The 16,854-nt window shown below is 40.3% G+C and overlaps 1 protein-coding gene across 3 annotated transcripts in view; it reads left to right on the top strand.

The window, feature by feature from the left end:
* The window catches only part of LOC113570092 (low-density lipoprotein receptor-related protein 8), a 54,164-nt gene that overhangs the window by 13,102 nt on the left and 24,208 nt on the right, over positions 1–16,854 (top strand). For all 3 annotated transcript variants that reach the window (XR_004777143.2, XM_035536487.2, XM_035536486.2), the window contains exons 3-4: positions 4,944–5,066; positions 12,375–12,497. Coding sequence is in view for 2 of the 3 variants with exons in the window: in XM_035536487.2 (XP_035392380.1) it covers positions 4,944–5,066; positions 12,375–12,497 (246 nt within the window). In the remaining variant the exon portion in view is untranslated. The remainder of the gene's footprint in view (positions 1–4,943; positions 5,067–12,374; positions 12,498–16,854) is intronic.

Genomic DNA, 16,854 nt, shown 5'->3' with positions numbered 1-16,854 from the left:
TATCAGTAATGCTTGATATTGTAGCAAAGGATGTGGCCTCCATATGTGTATTTGACAGGCCTGTCAGGTTTGAATACTCATTTTCACTGTGCACAGCTCAGTAAGGCTCTGAATGCTCCATAATGCACTAAGCTTTTCATGTGTAAAAGCATGTGCAAATTTAACACCCAAAATTTATCTACTAAAAGGATTGCATTTTTCAAATTAATAAAATAACATGCAAGGGTTTGCCTTCTCTAATATACAATTCGGGTATTTTCTACTTAAGGGTACAAAATAAAGGATGTTGTTAATGCAAATAGATTAATTCGGCACTTCCAGTGTTTTACTAAGCCTCAAAGAGTGGCAATTGCATGTGTGAATTAATCCAACTGAGGGGCATGTACTAATCTGTCACACGTTTCATGGCTTCTGTTGTCTTGACAAGAAAGGAACTATAAGAAACAAAACTACATTGAGAACAGATGTCAGCACTTTTTAAATGTGAAAGGCCAAAATAATGAGAGATGTCTAGCAATGCCATTTTGGTTTTATCTTATTATTTTTGTGGTTGTTATTGTTCTCGTGTTTTACCATCTTCTCATCTTCTTTCAGTGTTTTTTTTTCTTCAAAAGCAATGGCATTTTATATTTATCTATTTACTTATTCCCCCATAGCTCTTTAATATACTTATTTGTCTGTTCATTTAACGCCTCTAATTCTGGCATCTCAAACTGGCATTCAGTTCAGTTTCATATTATCTTTCTGCTTGCTTTCTTTTAGGTCCGAGCAACATTGCTATCAAGGTCATTTAGCACACACAAATCTCTAGGGTGTGAGGGGACATAAACATTAAGCAGGTATTGAAAGGGTATGAAAAGAGAGTTTGATTGATAACACGAGCCCTAATTCCATAGACCACCATGTGTATTATACAAAAATCACCCAAACTGAACCCAAGAACCAAGTAAAGTCTCAAGTCAGTATTCACTACTTACCTTATACTCTGTATAAAAGAAAGCTAGATGCCCTGGAGAAATGGCTGTGGGCAGCGGCAAAGAAAAGAAACCAACAAAACCAAAACTCCCATTACCTGCGCCAAAACCATAAAAGCAAACATCGGTCCTACCTAACTAAGAACAGCATAAATACATGGACAGAACCCGCTTACCTAATGTGGGCCAACCACGTATAATGTATAGGTTCGCCTCTGGTAACCTACACGTGCCCATAAGTCTTAAGAGTATCCATTAGCAACACTCTTATAACGTTGGCTTAAAAAGAGAGAGTGAAGCACAAAAATACACACATATGTGTCAAGGTGCTGTGTGCTGCTTTTGATAGCCGACTATGGAGCTGTGTTCACCATGACTAGGACCATGCTCTAGGTTTATACTTGACATGTTGCATTGGCGTGAGGATCTGCACGCCAAAAATTACAGTTGCGACGCTTGCGCTCATGTGTGATGTGCTTGTACAATTCATGAATTTTCTGACTTAGCGCTATGTGCGCAGGGCACCTCAGGAAAACAGATAAATTTGAAGGGAGACTGGCTGAGAAGGTACGACTCCACAGAAATTTCTATGATTATTCCATGAAGGATCCCAGTGGTTCAAAATTCATGGAAGAAGATTGCTGCTGTGATGGGAAGAGGCAGTTCTCTCTTTCTCCCTGCATGTAACGGGCGAACACACCATATTCTTTTGTCATTTTTGTTTGCTTAACAGTCATAAACTCAGCAGTTCTTTCTCAGTACTGACAAGCTGTTTGGTACTATGGGCAACTAAAACTCATTTGCAATTATGCTTCTGGTGTTGTCTACCAGACGCTGTACTGTATTAACTTTGGCTAAATGTCCGCAGGCCACCTAAAACTAACAGCTGAAATCCTGAATGCTGAACGGGAAACCCTAACATTAACCACATCCAGCGGCGGTTTTACCACTACGCAAAATTCTGGCAACAAGCGGCTGGCTGAAATAACGAGAAAACCGACTAAACGCATTCTTTCTTTCATTTGCGCGACACCAGAGAGATACCGTAACACACTAGCTAATCGTAACTCTTGAACGCATTCACGAAACGCTCGTATCCCGGCGACTCCCAAATAATAAAGAAATTGAAGGGAAAATAAACCAGAATGTTCAATTCTGGCTGCAGTATTAAGAAAGGAATATATTCTACAGGGTGGGTAAATTCTGCATTTTGCAGTAAAAAATAAAAATGTCTTTGATAAGCGCCCCAAACATAACTTTGACTGAGACCCGAGAAACGCCAACCCTGCCGCATCAAAATTGAAACACATGGTTCAACACAAAATTGACGGGATTACGTGACATATCGAAGACGCTGGTGTTATTTTTCAAGTGTCTTCACTGATCTTTTAACCTCTTGTTTTAGCGCTCCCGTTTTCTTTAACTTCTCTCTCCTCCAAGAGGGTGTCTCCTCCTGCTCCTTCTCAGATGCTCCCCGTCCTGCTCGCTCCATCTACACACGTTTCTAATCTAATTAAAAGAACCCGAGCCTCCCTGCCAGATGGCACAAGTCGGCGATATGAATTGTTGGGCGAATCACAACTCTTCCATATCAATATCTCAGCAAACGCGACCTTCTCGGGAGCAAAGATTTGCGGTCTTGTTCCAGTGGCCACAAACACGAGTTGCGTTGAAAACTCAATAACCGACGACAACGAAGAAGGTCGGACACGTCAGTGCTCATTCCTCCTTATTAAACTCATCTGCAGCCCGCTGAGTTGTTGCCCAGCACACGTGACAAACAACTTCACGCCCGCGCCTTCGGACGGGAAGGAAAAAATTCTGCACAGCGTCTGATATAATTACAGCCCGAACAGAGAGCGATCCGTTCCATGTAAAAAATGTTTACGGCTGCGAGACAAACCTATAGATGAATGGCCGATGTAATATGTCTGGGGGCAACACCGTTTATTTCGCAGAATGGTGCTGTGGAGAGAATGCCATTCCTTTCCTGCTTAGGCGCATACATGGCCGTTAGGAGACCGAAGGAAAAAAACAGCCGTCCACACAGTGCTGAAGAGGAAAAAAAAAACAAACCCAGTAGATTTAAGTTTCCTTTATATTAGCTGTCAGGCTGCGGGATTTATGAAAGATTTTATGACTGCCTGCTTTGATTCACATACACCCGAGTACAGCATGTAGAAAATACTGGTAATTTGTGTTTTTATCTGATATTTATAATATTTCCATGAAGTTCTACACCTTGTGCCACTTTCAGTTTATATCAATTAAAGATTTATCTTTCTTTTTTTTTTTTTTTACACAGTGTGGCTTTTCCCTCACACTTTAAAATGCATTAAATGTGTATTCTACACATACCCCAACTCTGTTAGAAACATCTACCTTACACTTAAAGCCTAACTATCCACTTTAATAGGTACACCTGTCTTAAAGGGGCATTTTATAGTTGCACAGTTACAGACTGTAACATGCAGTCACAGATGATGCACTTTCTTCTCATCTTTCCCTCATCCAAACATATAATTCATCGTTTTGTTTGAAAAAAATCACATTTCATATGTGTTGAATAAATATGTTAAAAATGCTATTGTTGACTTGAAATGCATGATTCTGATGATTATGATTAGTTGCACTGGCACTGTATCACAGTGCATATAGAATTTTTTTGTTTCAGACTCATCTTAAAATGGATAAGATAGGTAATTTTCTCTTCAATCTACACACAATACTCCACAATAACAAAGCAAGAACAGTTTTATGGAGTCTTTTGTATATGCATTTTTCCTTTTCCTGACTATTTTCCTTGTCCCTACATCATCCGCATGGCATGACACTGCCATTGCTGCATTTGACTGCAGGGATGGTATTAATGAGGCAATGCTCAGTGCCTGATTTCCTCCATCCATGCCGCTGGGTATTTGTAGCCAAATACTTGGCTTGTTCAGACCAGAGGATCTTACTTTTAATAGACTGAGATTTGTTCCGGTTCCTCATCGCAGACCCCAATCAAGCTCTAACAAGACTTTTAGTGAGGAATGACCTTTGTCTGGCCACACTACCATAAAAGCCTGATGGAGTGGAAGTGGTTGGAGTGCTACACTGATGGATGTCCTTCTTTATAGTTTTCCCATCTTTCCAAAGGAATTCTGGATCTCATTCAAAGTAACCATTGCCTTCTTGGTTACCTGTCTGATCTGGGAAGACTTTTGGTGGTTCTGAACTTCTTCCATTTATGAATGATGGAGGCTACTGTGCTCTGGGGCACTTTCGATGCTGCAGACATTTTCTTAAACCCTTCCCCAGAGTTGTGCCTTGACACAACCCTGTCTCACAGATCTACAGACAAATCTTTCAATTTAATTTCTTGGTTTTCACTCTGATATGCACCCTCAACTGTGAGAACTTGTAGACATGTCTGCCTTTCCTAATTATGTCCAAGTAAATCAGACTCCAGTTAAGTTGTAGAAGTAGGACACACCAGCGCTCAATTATGAGTGTCACAAGAAAGGGTCTGAATACTTATGTAAATGCAGTAGATCGATGGGGGGGAAAATAAGTTGAATCGATTTTCAGTTGAGTCTAAAACCAAAATGTGGGACTGAAAATGCAAAGCACCAACTGAGCTTACTTATGATTTGTGACATCTGCACCACCACTGGAAGAACTGCGAATCAGATGAACACTTCATGCTTCCTAACTGAACTTTCTACATTTCAGTAGAACGCTTATTATCCCAGCAGTGCTAGGAATGTTGCATTCGGAAGATGAAAACATACTACTAAAAGGAACTGCAGCCTTTAAAAATTGAACTAATTATGGAGGCCAAAGTTGTTCCTATAAATATGTGAGTAATTGGTAATGCACCGTGAGTATACAGTAATGCACGTAGTGAGAAAAAATACCAACGAAAATGACTAGACACAAACCATTTCTCGTTAATTTTTAACCCTCCCATCTGTCTCTCTGCAGTGAAGAAGACCTGTGCACCGTCGGACTTTGCATGTGAGAATGGGCAGTGTGTGCCAGGACGGTGGCGCTGCGATGGGGAACCTGAGTGTCCGGATGGGTCAGACGAGGCTGAGGCTACCTGTAGTAAGCAATCTCCAGACCTCACTGCTCTGGCTCCAAGACATTTCGACCGCAAATTTAGCCAGTTTTCTAGAACTCTCCTTTTCCTATATTGCATTATTTCTCCATATAGAAACCAATTTCCAATTCATTGCAATTCATTTTAAATGCTTTTTCATCACCCCTGAAATACATTTCACTGAAATTCCTCATAAAAGTAGCAATGTCAACAGTATAACAATGTATGAACTAAAAAAACAGAGCTGGCAAAAAGTATACATTTTTAGTTTATTTAATATAAAAAGTATTTATTTGCAAATGTATTCAACTGATAATACACTGTGTGGGTTTTAACATCTTTGTATTTAAGTAGGAAAAATAAAATGTGAATTAGAATGGAATAAGAATGAAAAACAGACTAAAATACAAGTGAAAACTTGCCTAGGAAAAAGGCTCAAAACAAATCTTTGATTTTTCTTATACTCTAAAAGCAAGTGCTGTTAACTCCACCCATTAACTCCATTGCTATTAGCTCTTTGGATGTTTTGTATGCACTTGATTTGCCTCTTGTTTTTGTTTTAGCTTGTTTTGTTTTACTTATGCCGGGATCCTTGGGGAGGAGGATCTGTGAATAGAGACATTCAATAAAATTGGCCAAACTGAGCAAAATACAACAGATTTAGATTCGCTGTCATTGCTTTCAGGTCCTTTATTGATTTAGCAAAGACCATCATTTTGCCTTTCAGCTGACAAGAGTAGGTTAGCATTGCTATAGCGAAAGATCTAGCTTTAAAGTGTTTTACAGTGGGTTGTGAAACCGTGCCTGTGACATTGCATGGTCTGTTTTCTGTTTTCAGTGGTTTCTGTGACCTGGCCTGCATACAAATAGAGTATTAAATGTAACTAATACTGAATATTTAAAGTCTCCACTATTTAAAGATTGGGATGTGAGCAGAATGCATATTGTTAACTCGGTTGTGGAAGAAATAAAAAGCAGGAAAGAGCAAGATCATTACAAGAGATTCGGATCTGCTTTCATCGATTTAGGTCTTTTATTGATTTTCTAAAGACTATCTTTCTGACTCTTGGCTGAATTTGCATATTAACTTGCCATCAGCAGATTATCTTTGAGGTGACATTGCCATAGCTGGAGATGTAGTGAAAATGTAAGTGTTTTACATTAGGCTGTGACAGTAAATGTGATATTATGTGGTCCACCATGGTTTTTCAGTGGTTTCTACTGATAACAATCTGGTCTGCATACCTAATAAATGTTACATGTAACTAGCACTAAGTCTGCTATTTGAAACTTGGGGTGTGAGTTGAATGCATATTATTAAACTCAGCAGAAGGCAAAGTTAATTCAGTAAGAGGTATTCAGCAAGTCTCATATTGCTGCACCAGCTCCTGGGACCCTTGCGTATGGCCTCTTCTCATGAATGATTCAACAGCCATCTTGTGTGAGTTAAGAAAATGTCATCCCATGGAGGTTCAGCATTATACAGACATCGGGAGATGTCTACAGAATGGGCTGTTTATGCTAGGAACCCAATTAAAGATGAATGGGACTGAAATTTTGCAGAACCATTTCGATACACTCGGTCAAACTTCTATAAACAGCACTAGAGGGATATAGAGACAGTTTTCACACTAATGACTTGATGTGTATTGTGGGCGCGTCATTGTGGTTGATAGTTCTGAACTCATATGTGGCAGGAGATTGGATAGAGCGGACTTAACTTTTGTATATTATCCTCAAATTTTATTCACTCTGAAAAAATTACAAAATTATTTCAGTCATTACTAAGATAACTATGTGCTTTGTGTCTAACAATACAAGAGTTTACAATGGTACATTATACTCTTATCTACTGTACAATACAGAGCAATAAAAGCAATCTGAAATGTAATCCTGGTTTCATATTTGCTGACAGATCAAGTTTCATATTTGATGGCTTTTGGCCAGTAGACTCAGTTAGACATAGGAATTCAAATTCAAGGCTGGTTGTACCCTGTAACCTCCGCAGCACATAACAGTTAAATACCCTAAGTATCTTTTTGTTTTTCTTTTTGTGGGAGCTTCCTGTTTCTGATCATATGACCAATTTGGTATTAATCACATGGATTGACATGATGCAGGAACAGGAAATGGATATGATTGTTATTCCAGACATTAAAGAACTTCAGAAAACAAAAGGGAAAGAGACTTTTTTGTACTCTCCAGGATCTAGAACAAGGTAGTGTGATGGAAAACATTGAATTAGATCAATGTACTTTAGCAGTGTGTGTGTGTGTGTGTGTGTGGTGTTTGTTTGTTTGTGGGGTTTTTTTGGGGGGGGTGGGGGGTGGAAAAAGAAGCTCCATGTCCAGCTGACATATCATAACCATGGCAACAAAGGCACATTTGCGAATAGGTATATTACTTTTTTTCCTCTGCAATCAGTTGATGCATTTTACACTTTATTAGTCTTTATGTGGAATAATTTAAAATATTCAGACATGAAAATAACATAGAAGGTGTGAAAGCAACTGGGGTGTAGGGCAGACATTAAGCAGCATAAGGGCATGTGCATGTCCACATCCTCCTGCTGTGTCTACCACAACTGGGCCATTAAATAGAAAGATAAAGTCAGAAGTATTGGACACTTATGATAGTGCACAGGCTCAAATAGTAGATCTCTTCTTTAATGTCCCGGGTAACAGTCGTATCTATTTCCACTTGCTGTGCTATGCCAGTTCATTTGCTTATTACCCATGTGGTCATGTGAGCAGAAACAGGAAGCTCACACAAAAACAACTTAGTGTACCTTTAACTGTCATGTACCACAGAGGTGACAGGATACAGCTGAGCTTGGCCTTGAATCCCTATGTCTATCTGAGTCCATTGGCCAAAAGTAAGAATCCTGTCATTTGTCTGAAAATTCTAAAACCAAGATTATTAAAAAGCTCAAACTATACCTGCTTGAAGATGCATTTGAATAGGATTGATGAGTCAGTGTTTTCTTTAGCACATTAAACACTATATGCTTCCATCGGCCTGTAATGTATGCTTTGTAGGCGTTGTGCTCGTTAGCATGCTAATAAGATTTTCCTAATCTTAAAGAAGCATCTTCAGTGGAAACATCAGACAGAAAAATATCCAGATGCATTAAAATGGAAATGAGTCCTACAAGGTCACTGATGTGTGCCATGCGGCAACAGCGCGTCTAAATCTGGGTGAGGGTGAGCCCTCGCTGTGCTACTGGCCCTGCAGCTAATGGGTCCCGAGCTGAGTAATGAAGATGTTAGTGTGCCTGATTGAGTTTCAGTGAAGTTGAAGAACCAGAAGGAGGATGAACCAGGAGAAGGACCTGTCACCATTTGAACATAAGGCACTACAAGCTTAAAGTTTATATTTTTGTAAACTTATTTTATTTGCTGATTTGAGAGATGTGCCTGTGTTGGTTATATTAAGCTTTGCTGATATACTTAAAGATGGTTGTTGTGTGGATATTGTCACGCCCTCCATTCCGGACGTGCCAGAGACTAGGTTTCCCAGAATCCTGCAGATCGCTCATAATTGCTGCAGTTGAGAAATGTCCAGTCTGAGAAATAGACTGGTTAAAATTTATCTTGGGTTATGGAGAAGGTTATCGATCAAAGCATCATGTTTAAGACTGCCTGCAGTGTTGGAGACATGTAGTCTATAGTTACCCAGGTGTTCATGTATGATCTATCTTGTTTTGACATTAGACTTTCATTGAATTTTTAGTGCTTCTCTGTTTGCTGTTAGAACTCTGTCTTCTTTCAGGAGGAATGGGTAATGTGTATTTTGGAGTAGTGCAACTGTCTGCGGCATTGCGGTGCTGGAAGCTTTGATCTTCCTCTAGCAAATGTGCCTCTTAAAGGATGCTTCAGATTCTTTAGAGCAATAGAGACACACACCACACACTCATTGAAGGCACTTGGAACTGGAACCTCCCATGGAGCTCTGACATGAGGTATATGCGTACACATACTAACGCATACAAATGTAGCTCATTAGGAAACACATACAGAACTGCACAACCCCCAAAGACACACACAAACTCTGGCTTCACTGAGCAGTGTCATGCATGCTTTGGCCATTTCACAGTCGAGGAGCTTTTTCCTCACACATGTCTGGAAGCGCTCACACAAGCTTGACTGGGTTTATTCCCACTACTTAAACCTGAACGACACTCACCATTATGCTCTGTACGCTCTTCCGGTGGACTGTGCCAAGTCCAGAAACCACATTGAGAATATTTGCTAAGGTTTTAGTTAATTCTTTGAATTTTTGGTTGACTTTAAAGATAAACTAGTTAACAACAGAAAGCTGAAAACTGAGAAAATGGGTGACATCCTTCAGGCTGAATATGGCAAACCTAGGGAACATCATTCCTCATTTGGCTCCCATACATTGCCTAATATATTGTTTAAGCTGTTGTATGAATAGTTTGTGACACTAGTATTTTTTTATCCTTCAGAAACCATTATCCATTATACATCCCATAAGATGATTACTTGTGCCTAAAAACAATATTTGACTAAGTTAAAAAGAATTGTAGAAGGGTTCCAGTGCTTATTTTCCTGAATAGGTATGTTGAACTGAAAATGTAGACAACTGAGAGTTCCTCTACTGCTTGCATTCCTGAGAGTGTAACCTTGCATGCACAGATTTTTGGTTTGTGCTGGTGGCTCTTAGAGCATGCTTCAATTCCTTAGGTGCAGTGACACACACACACATGTGCGCGTATACATACACACATTGAAGACTCTTGCAGCTGGAGGCTTTCATGGACCTGTGACATGAGTCATATACATGCACATGCATACTAACACATGAAGTCAGAATTTGGGGGGGGGGTTGCCTTTTCCAAGAAGCTAGGTTATTTCTCCCTGACAGAGGATGTTACGGATGACAGCATGAAACCTTTCATGGTTGCAGGGAAATGAGCCAGTGAAGAAGAGCCGTCATAGTCGGCGTTTGGAAAGGGGCACAAGCATTTGGGTGTGGGGTACTTTCACTGCCTAATGAGCTCCATGACTGGGAAAAGATGCAGTTAAATTTCTTTATACATTTAACATAAATACAAACACAAATTTAAAAAATACAAACACATACTTACAGCCTGGAATAAGCACAAACTTTGGCTACATCATTCTAATAGCCAACAGCACACCAAAGAACCCACAAGTGAAAAATACTGTGCTTTGAGCTGAATGAAGTACCGGTGTGCTACTGTCTGGCTGACTTCAGTTTGACCCTGCCATTGTCAAAAGTGGATGAGATTTAACTGAGCTTAATCTATTGTTTGTCAGGGAGTTGTTGTACCTGAAATCAGTTTCTAAACTATTTATGGCAGTGCAGTGATATATTATGTTTTTTTCTATGTGGTAGTGGTCGATTGACACCTGTACAGTAAATAGCATATCTGGCCATTTATATCCATTGGATTTGTCTGTCATAGTGTTTCAGGCATAATTCATGGATGAATAGTTTATGGAACTCTTGGAAAGCTGACAGAGAAATGATTTGCTGCAGATGAGCATGACTGATTAATCCTTAAGATCCAAAATGGATGGACAGATTGACCTATATGAGATGGCTGACAGCATTAAAGGAGTTTACACCTTTTTCAGCCAAGGCTGCAATCAAACGGCAGCCAGTTTTATTGCTGCCCAAAAATAAATAAATCAACTGTAAGAAAAAAAGACAGTATACCATTACAGGCCTATTATTATGTCTTCATTTATGCCTGGGTCACTGGACTACTGAATTAATTAAATAAAGCAAGTGAATCAGTTTCTAATTTGTTTTCAGGGGCACGTTGGCCCTGGCCACTCCTGGTTTGCAAGGTAGGATTAAGTTGCCTCATTATCAAATAGCCATCAGCACTGGGTTGTTTCCCCAAAGCTCAGTGTGATCTCGCACCTCACAAAGTACACTGTCTACACAGTCTCAGAGTCTACACCATGGGGAGTGGAGCATGGGAGGTTGGGGTGGGGGGGTATCCAGGGAAAGGTTGTTTGGCACAGTCTTGTGCTTTCATGCCTGTATAGCCATCCGCCCACTGTTTTTCTCCCCCTGAATCACACACACACACACACATACTCACTCTCTCTCTCTCTCTCTCTCTCTCCCTCTCTCTCACACACACACACACACACACACACACACACACACACACACACACACACACAAAATACACACCCTCTTTCTATCTTACCCACACTGAATGATATGTGATGGCAGCTTCTCTTCATTTCTTTTCTTTGCTTCTCATCCATCTCTCTCTCTCTCTGTTTGTCTTTAGGCTTGGCAATAATAGACTTGGTAGCACATTTCAGCTGGCTCTATGGTATCTGATGGGTCTGTCAGATTCTCAGTGAGACGTTGGCTTTGTGTCATGGCCTAATGCCAGCATTGCAATGAGGAACAGCTGAACGGAAGAGCAGGAAAGTTCTGATGCATTTATGTAGATAACAGCAAAATATCCAGACAAAAATTGTATTATACTTGTATTATATTTTTATAATAAATGAAACAAAGGATATTTGCTCCTAACATCTTTTTCACCTTACCCTATCACATTGTATCGTGTAAATACAACATTCCCAAATACACTGAACTTACTACATAAAAGCTCACATAACCTAGCACGTACACGTGTTTTTTCCCTTAATTTGAAAGAAGCGTGATAATTTGTCCAAGAACGGTGGCAAAGGCCTCATCAAACTATGACTGCGTAGATGCTTTCTGGAAAACCGTAGCAGTGTGTTACAATTCACAACACACGATACTGCACACCCCGAAAGCTAGAAGCGGCCTCCAGCTCACCAAACGGAACAGATTGCAGAGGGAGGGTGGGGGATGTTTCCACTGTAGGGAGGGGGCCGCCTGCCTTCCCATCTTTCCCCTTGCCTGTGGAGAGCAGCAAGTCTCCGCCCAGACAGGCCTCCGGGGTCTCCAGGGGCTTCAGGCCTTCCATAATGTGTGAAGAAGCTGGTCACCAAGGCCAGCGTGGTAATGATGGTCTTTTTGAAATTCTGTCCATTCATGGAAGGACCTGAGCATGTTTGGAAAGATGAGATTGAGCTCAGGGCTTTTTAAAAATATCCTTCAGCTGTGACGGCTAAGAGCTAACGGCAAATGTTAATTAGCAACTCCCACCTGTCCGCTGTTTAACATAAATACACTACATCATCTATGCTAGATTGCGGGTCTGTGTGTAATTGTCTCGGAGAAGTGTAGTGCTTCCATGTCCTTTGGGGCAGATGTGTCGGCGGTTTCAGTTTTAAGCATCGCCATCTGTCCCTTTGTCTCCACAGCAGCTAGGCAGACGTGCCCGCCAGACAAGTTCGACTGCGGGGGGAAGTGCGTGGCGTTGTCGTGGCGATGCGATGGCGAGAGGGACTGCGAAAACGGCACCGATGAGGAAGACTGTGCAGCAGGTGAGCTAGCTACTCCTCTTTTGCTGCCTCTGGCGTGCAAAGAGCTGTCGTTCCCGTGGATCTTCTCTCTCAGGCACTGCACGCTAAAATTAGCAGGTAGAAATTGGAAGGTATATTGCATGGCATGAACTGCTTTAACCTGCCGAGGCTAAATCCTGCAAATTTAAGCCTAATCAGGCGTGATGTACGTGGAGAGAAAGTTCTACTAATTCTAAGAGCCTGTGACTGACAGGAGCCCTAAAAATTATTAGGCTGTTAGACCCAAAGTGATATCTTTTTCATGCACCCCAAAATCCCTGGCCGCACACCTGGGCCTAATCATGTATGCAGATGAGGGCAGGTACGTTGAATGACTTTGTAATGCTCATTAAAGCAAACCTATGCAGACTGTCTAATCCACAGCAACCGGCAGATTTGTGGAAGAGGTGCCGTCAACTAATTAATATCAGCTAATTAATCAAAGACATGGCAAGATTTTTGAAAGCTCAATGTCCTTGGTTCTTCAGTCGAAGGTTACAGCCAGTTTTTGTAAGGCATTAATGTAGAGGTGGTGCTTGAGCTTTTGTCTGCCAAAAATGGCAGGACTACCCTGACCAATCAGGTGAATGTGTGGAAGTCCCGCCTACTACGATCACTCCTGCCCTACTTTAAAGAAGCACTGTAACGTCCCTCCCTGTCTCACCTTGTTTCACTTCAGCTTTCTTACATTTCCATTTTTCTCACCCTCTCTCTCACAGTTTCTTTGTCTCTGCTTTTCACTTTCCCTCCTTAACCTTCTTGCTCTCTCTCCCACCTCCTCTATTCTATGAAAATTGATGGAGGGTGTCTTTGAAGATGCCTCAGAGGTCAATGTTAAAAAATGTCTCCTATTTCTGTGCAGAATTCAAGAACATATAAAAGCAAAACCTAAATAAGCAAAATCATAATTTAGTAATTAATCATGAATTAAGGGTCTTCACACTGTAATATAACACTAATATAACAATGCTCTTCTGTTTGGCTTCTGAAATAACATAAAAATGAATTTTCGTGAAATCTGCCCTGTTAATAAGCAAAGGAAAAAAAACACTCTACTTTCACCCCCAATTCCTTTTAATACCAACACCACATTCTGCAGCAGAAAACAAAGAATAGAAACGTTGATCCAATACACTAGCATTTAGCTTTTATGCAATACATCAGGCTCCACTCATTTTTCCCTTTATAAAATTTTCTTCAGGAGCTCCTATAGAATGATCTGCATTTATTTGCTGTCAGTTGCCACCAGCCCTACTGTTCAGCCGTTCACGCCGCATTCGTCTCACTGACTTTGACCTGGCAGCCGCTGCTAACCTGACAGCGGTGGCGCACCGCATCCTCCCACTTTTAATCAACGCCATCGTAGTCATTTTCATGAGCGCTCGGCGTTCCCGTTTGTCAGTAACCACTCACGTCCTGCCTCGCTAATTATCCGCGGGGTTTAATCCGTCCTTAATGACACCTGAACGGGGAGGGAAAACAGTTCTGCACCTCGGTAAATGTCGGGTATAAATCCGCGGTACGGAAATGCAGGCCTGCAAGTAATATTGTACTTTATTACTCCTGATTTGTGAGTTGAACTCAAAATTTCACTTTGGATCATATTTTTGAAAGCGCATAATCCACTCAGAGCAAAACAAATGTGCAATGTCCAAAAAACCTTTTTATTTATTTTTTGGCTATCTGGTTAAATTCTTAGGAAGTTTTCTTAGAAAGAGCTCAATATGTGAAAACATATTAATAATTTGATTACTTGATGCAGCTCTGTTTCCATTTTCATGTAAAATAATTTCTGTGAGGAGAATAATAACTCAAACATTGATGCATATAACTTCAAAATATTGACCATCTTCGGGTTTTGAAGCAGTCTCAGAAATAGATATAAAATATTTTACAATAGTTTTGTCTGTCACTAACTCACTGGTAACTCACGTGTGCTTGAAAGATGAAAAATGTCTGGCTTTTACTTTGACATTCTCTTTCACATGCTTTAGAGATTAACTGATTTGCTAAAACATTCACAAATAGAGTTGGCATGTTTGATTACTTAGTACAGCTCTACTTGCACAACCATGGGAAGTTTTGATGAAGTGACCAAGCACTAAAACATCAATCCATATGACAAATCAGTTACAAATCATTTTAAGCCTAAAGCAAGTAAAACTTCATGATTATAGTCATTTTCTACATTTGAAAGAGCACTCGAAGTCTAAAACTGCTGTAATATTGCAGGCTCACCAACGAATGCATGACAAACAAAAACATGATTGTGAAAAAATTCATATCAGGCTGGTTGATTAAAGCCTGCTTTACCTGTAGATGGTACTGAAGTTCTCAGTCTGAAGTGTTCAGTTCCCTTATGTCATATAGCAGTGGGAGTAGAATTGTACAATCAAATATGACAAACACTGTGAAATATTCAACAAATCATTTATGCTGAATGGTTACTAGCAGGTTTTGTATTTGAATCCAAAGTCAAAAACTGCAGTCAAATATGCCAAACTCTATTTGTGACAGTTTTGACAAACCAGTTAATACCCAAAGCAAAAGAAACTACAGGTTATTGGTAATTTTGTAGTTGAAACAGAACTTCAAAGTATTTTTCATCTTGCAGGCATATGTGCTTACCAAAGTATTTGTGATGGACAAAAACATGTTGGTGTTTTTGTCCATCAAAACAATGAAGATGGTTAATTTAAGCCTAATTACACAATTTTACGTGGCCAAAATTTGGAAGTTTTAAGTATCAGAATGCACCAATCAGGACTAGCGAAATGCATTCTTATTTACAGGTGTACATGACTAAATCATGAATCACTAACCGCAAACTATTTTTAGTGTTTGATGCTTCTATCTCAGTGCAAAGAGTTTACTTTAAAAGTTGTTGATTATGTGTAGCCTATGACGAAACTATAAACATGAAAACACAAGAATATTCTTTCCACATATTGTCTTTACTATACAGTCAGGTGAGCTGGATATTTCTATAGTGAAAATTACATGGGTTATAATATATAAATGCAGCCATGAATTTGTGGTAAACAATGCAATGTAACATTAATCATGACGGTACGTGAGCAACTTCCTCGGCCCATATTTTCAGTACTCAATGCACCATGCCAAAAAACCCCCCAAAAGACAACCCCACCTCACTTGAAAAATGCTCTTGTAAAACAGCACACCCTGCATACCTGAGTGCTAAAATAGTTTTCACAGCAAACTACCTCCGAACTTTGCTTTCTCTCTAGGCTTTTCTTAAACCATAAATCATCTCCCCTTTCTGTCTCTATTCATCATACACCACCATGTGGGTGTTTTTATAAATTACTCCCATGTTTATAAATTTCACCCATGTGAACAGTAATAGGGGCTTGTCTAGTTATTCATCAGAAAGGTTGCCTGCCCCAGCGGAACCCCTCCATTCTCTCACTCCACTCCCTTCCAGCAGTATTGTCTAATCGGAAGCGAACTGATGCAACATGTGGTTTAATAAAGTCGATAACTGTTTGGCGTTGGGCTAATCAAGTTGTTGCCATGTTGAATTATGCATGACTCTCTTCAGAGCAGAGTTTGATTAGCATTAAATCGCCCCTGTAGAAGCTGGAACTTGTTCCTCTTGGATGCGATCATTCCCTGAGGTCCTCTGTATCCTATGTATATGTGCATCAAATCTACTATTAATCCATATGCTATGGTATCTACACTTTAGTGTAAGCTTTTCACAGCTCACTGCTTGTGTACAGACCTCATTGATCAATAAAGTACCTCTGTCCGTTTATCTGTCACTCCATCCACCGTCCATCTACAACGGGTCTGTCCATCTGTTGTCTGAGGCAAAGAAAAAGGCTGACCGGCCTTATATTAGCGGTTGTGTCATTTCTCTGAGCAGCGTACATGTTTTTCATTACACCTGTGATTAGATGGCATGCAGTGCTGTGCAATGTATGGGAAATGAAAAAAATGGTACTCCATTCTGTTCTGAATGTTTCTGTTTTATGTTATTACAATTGATGAAATTGTGCTTTTTTTTGAGTAAAAAGGTCAAGTATAGGTTCGTTTAAGCGAAGGTCATTTCTGTTAATCTGCTGTCACAATGAGCTCGTTCCTGAATGAATGTTTGTGCGTGTGCATGCAAGTTTCAATTGCTTGTTGGAAGGAACATGTGCTACTTGTGGCGAAGGCAGAGGGCAGCAACCCCAGCTGGGTCTCGACCCCAGATCCAACAGGCAATAAACATATGCCCAGACCACCGTACCAAAAAGCTAGCCCACTGGCACCCATTTCACATAGCTGAAGTTACAATCCCCATCAAATCATCCTCTCTCCTTCAGGAGGTGAT

Source organism: Electrophorus electricus, chromosome 20 (genome assembly GCF_041902795.1).
Source record: "Electrophorus electricus isolate QZ-2024a chromosome 20, ASM4190279v1, whole genome shotgun sequence".
NCBI classification, from domain to species: Eukaryota; Metazoa; Chordata; class Actinopteri; order Gymnotiformes; family Gymnotidae; genus Electrophorus; species Electrophorus electricus.
This window is presented reverse-complemented; position numbering and strand designations above follow the sequence as displayed.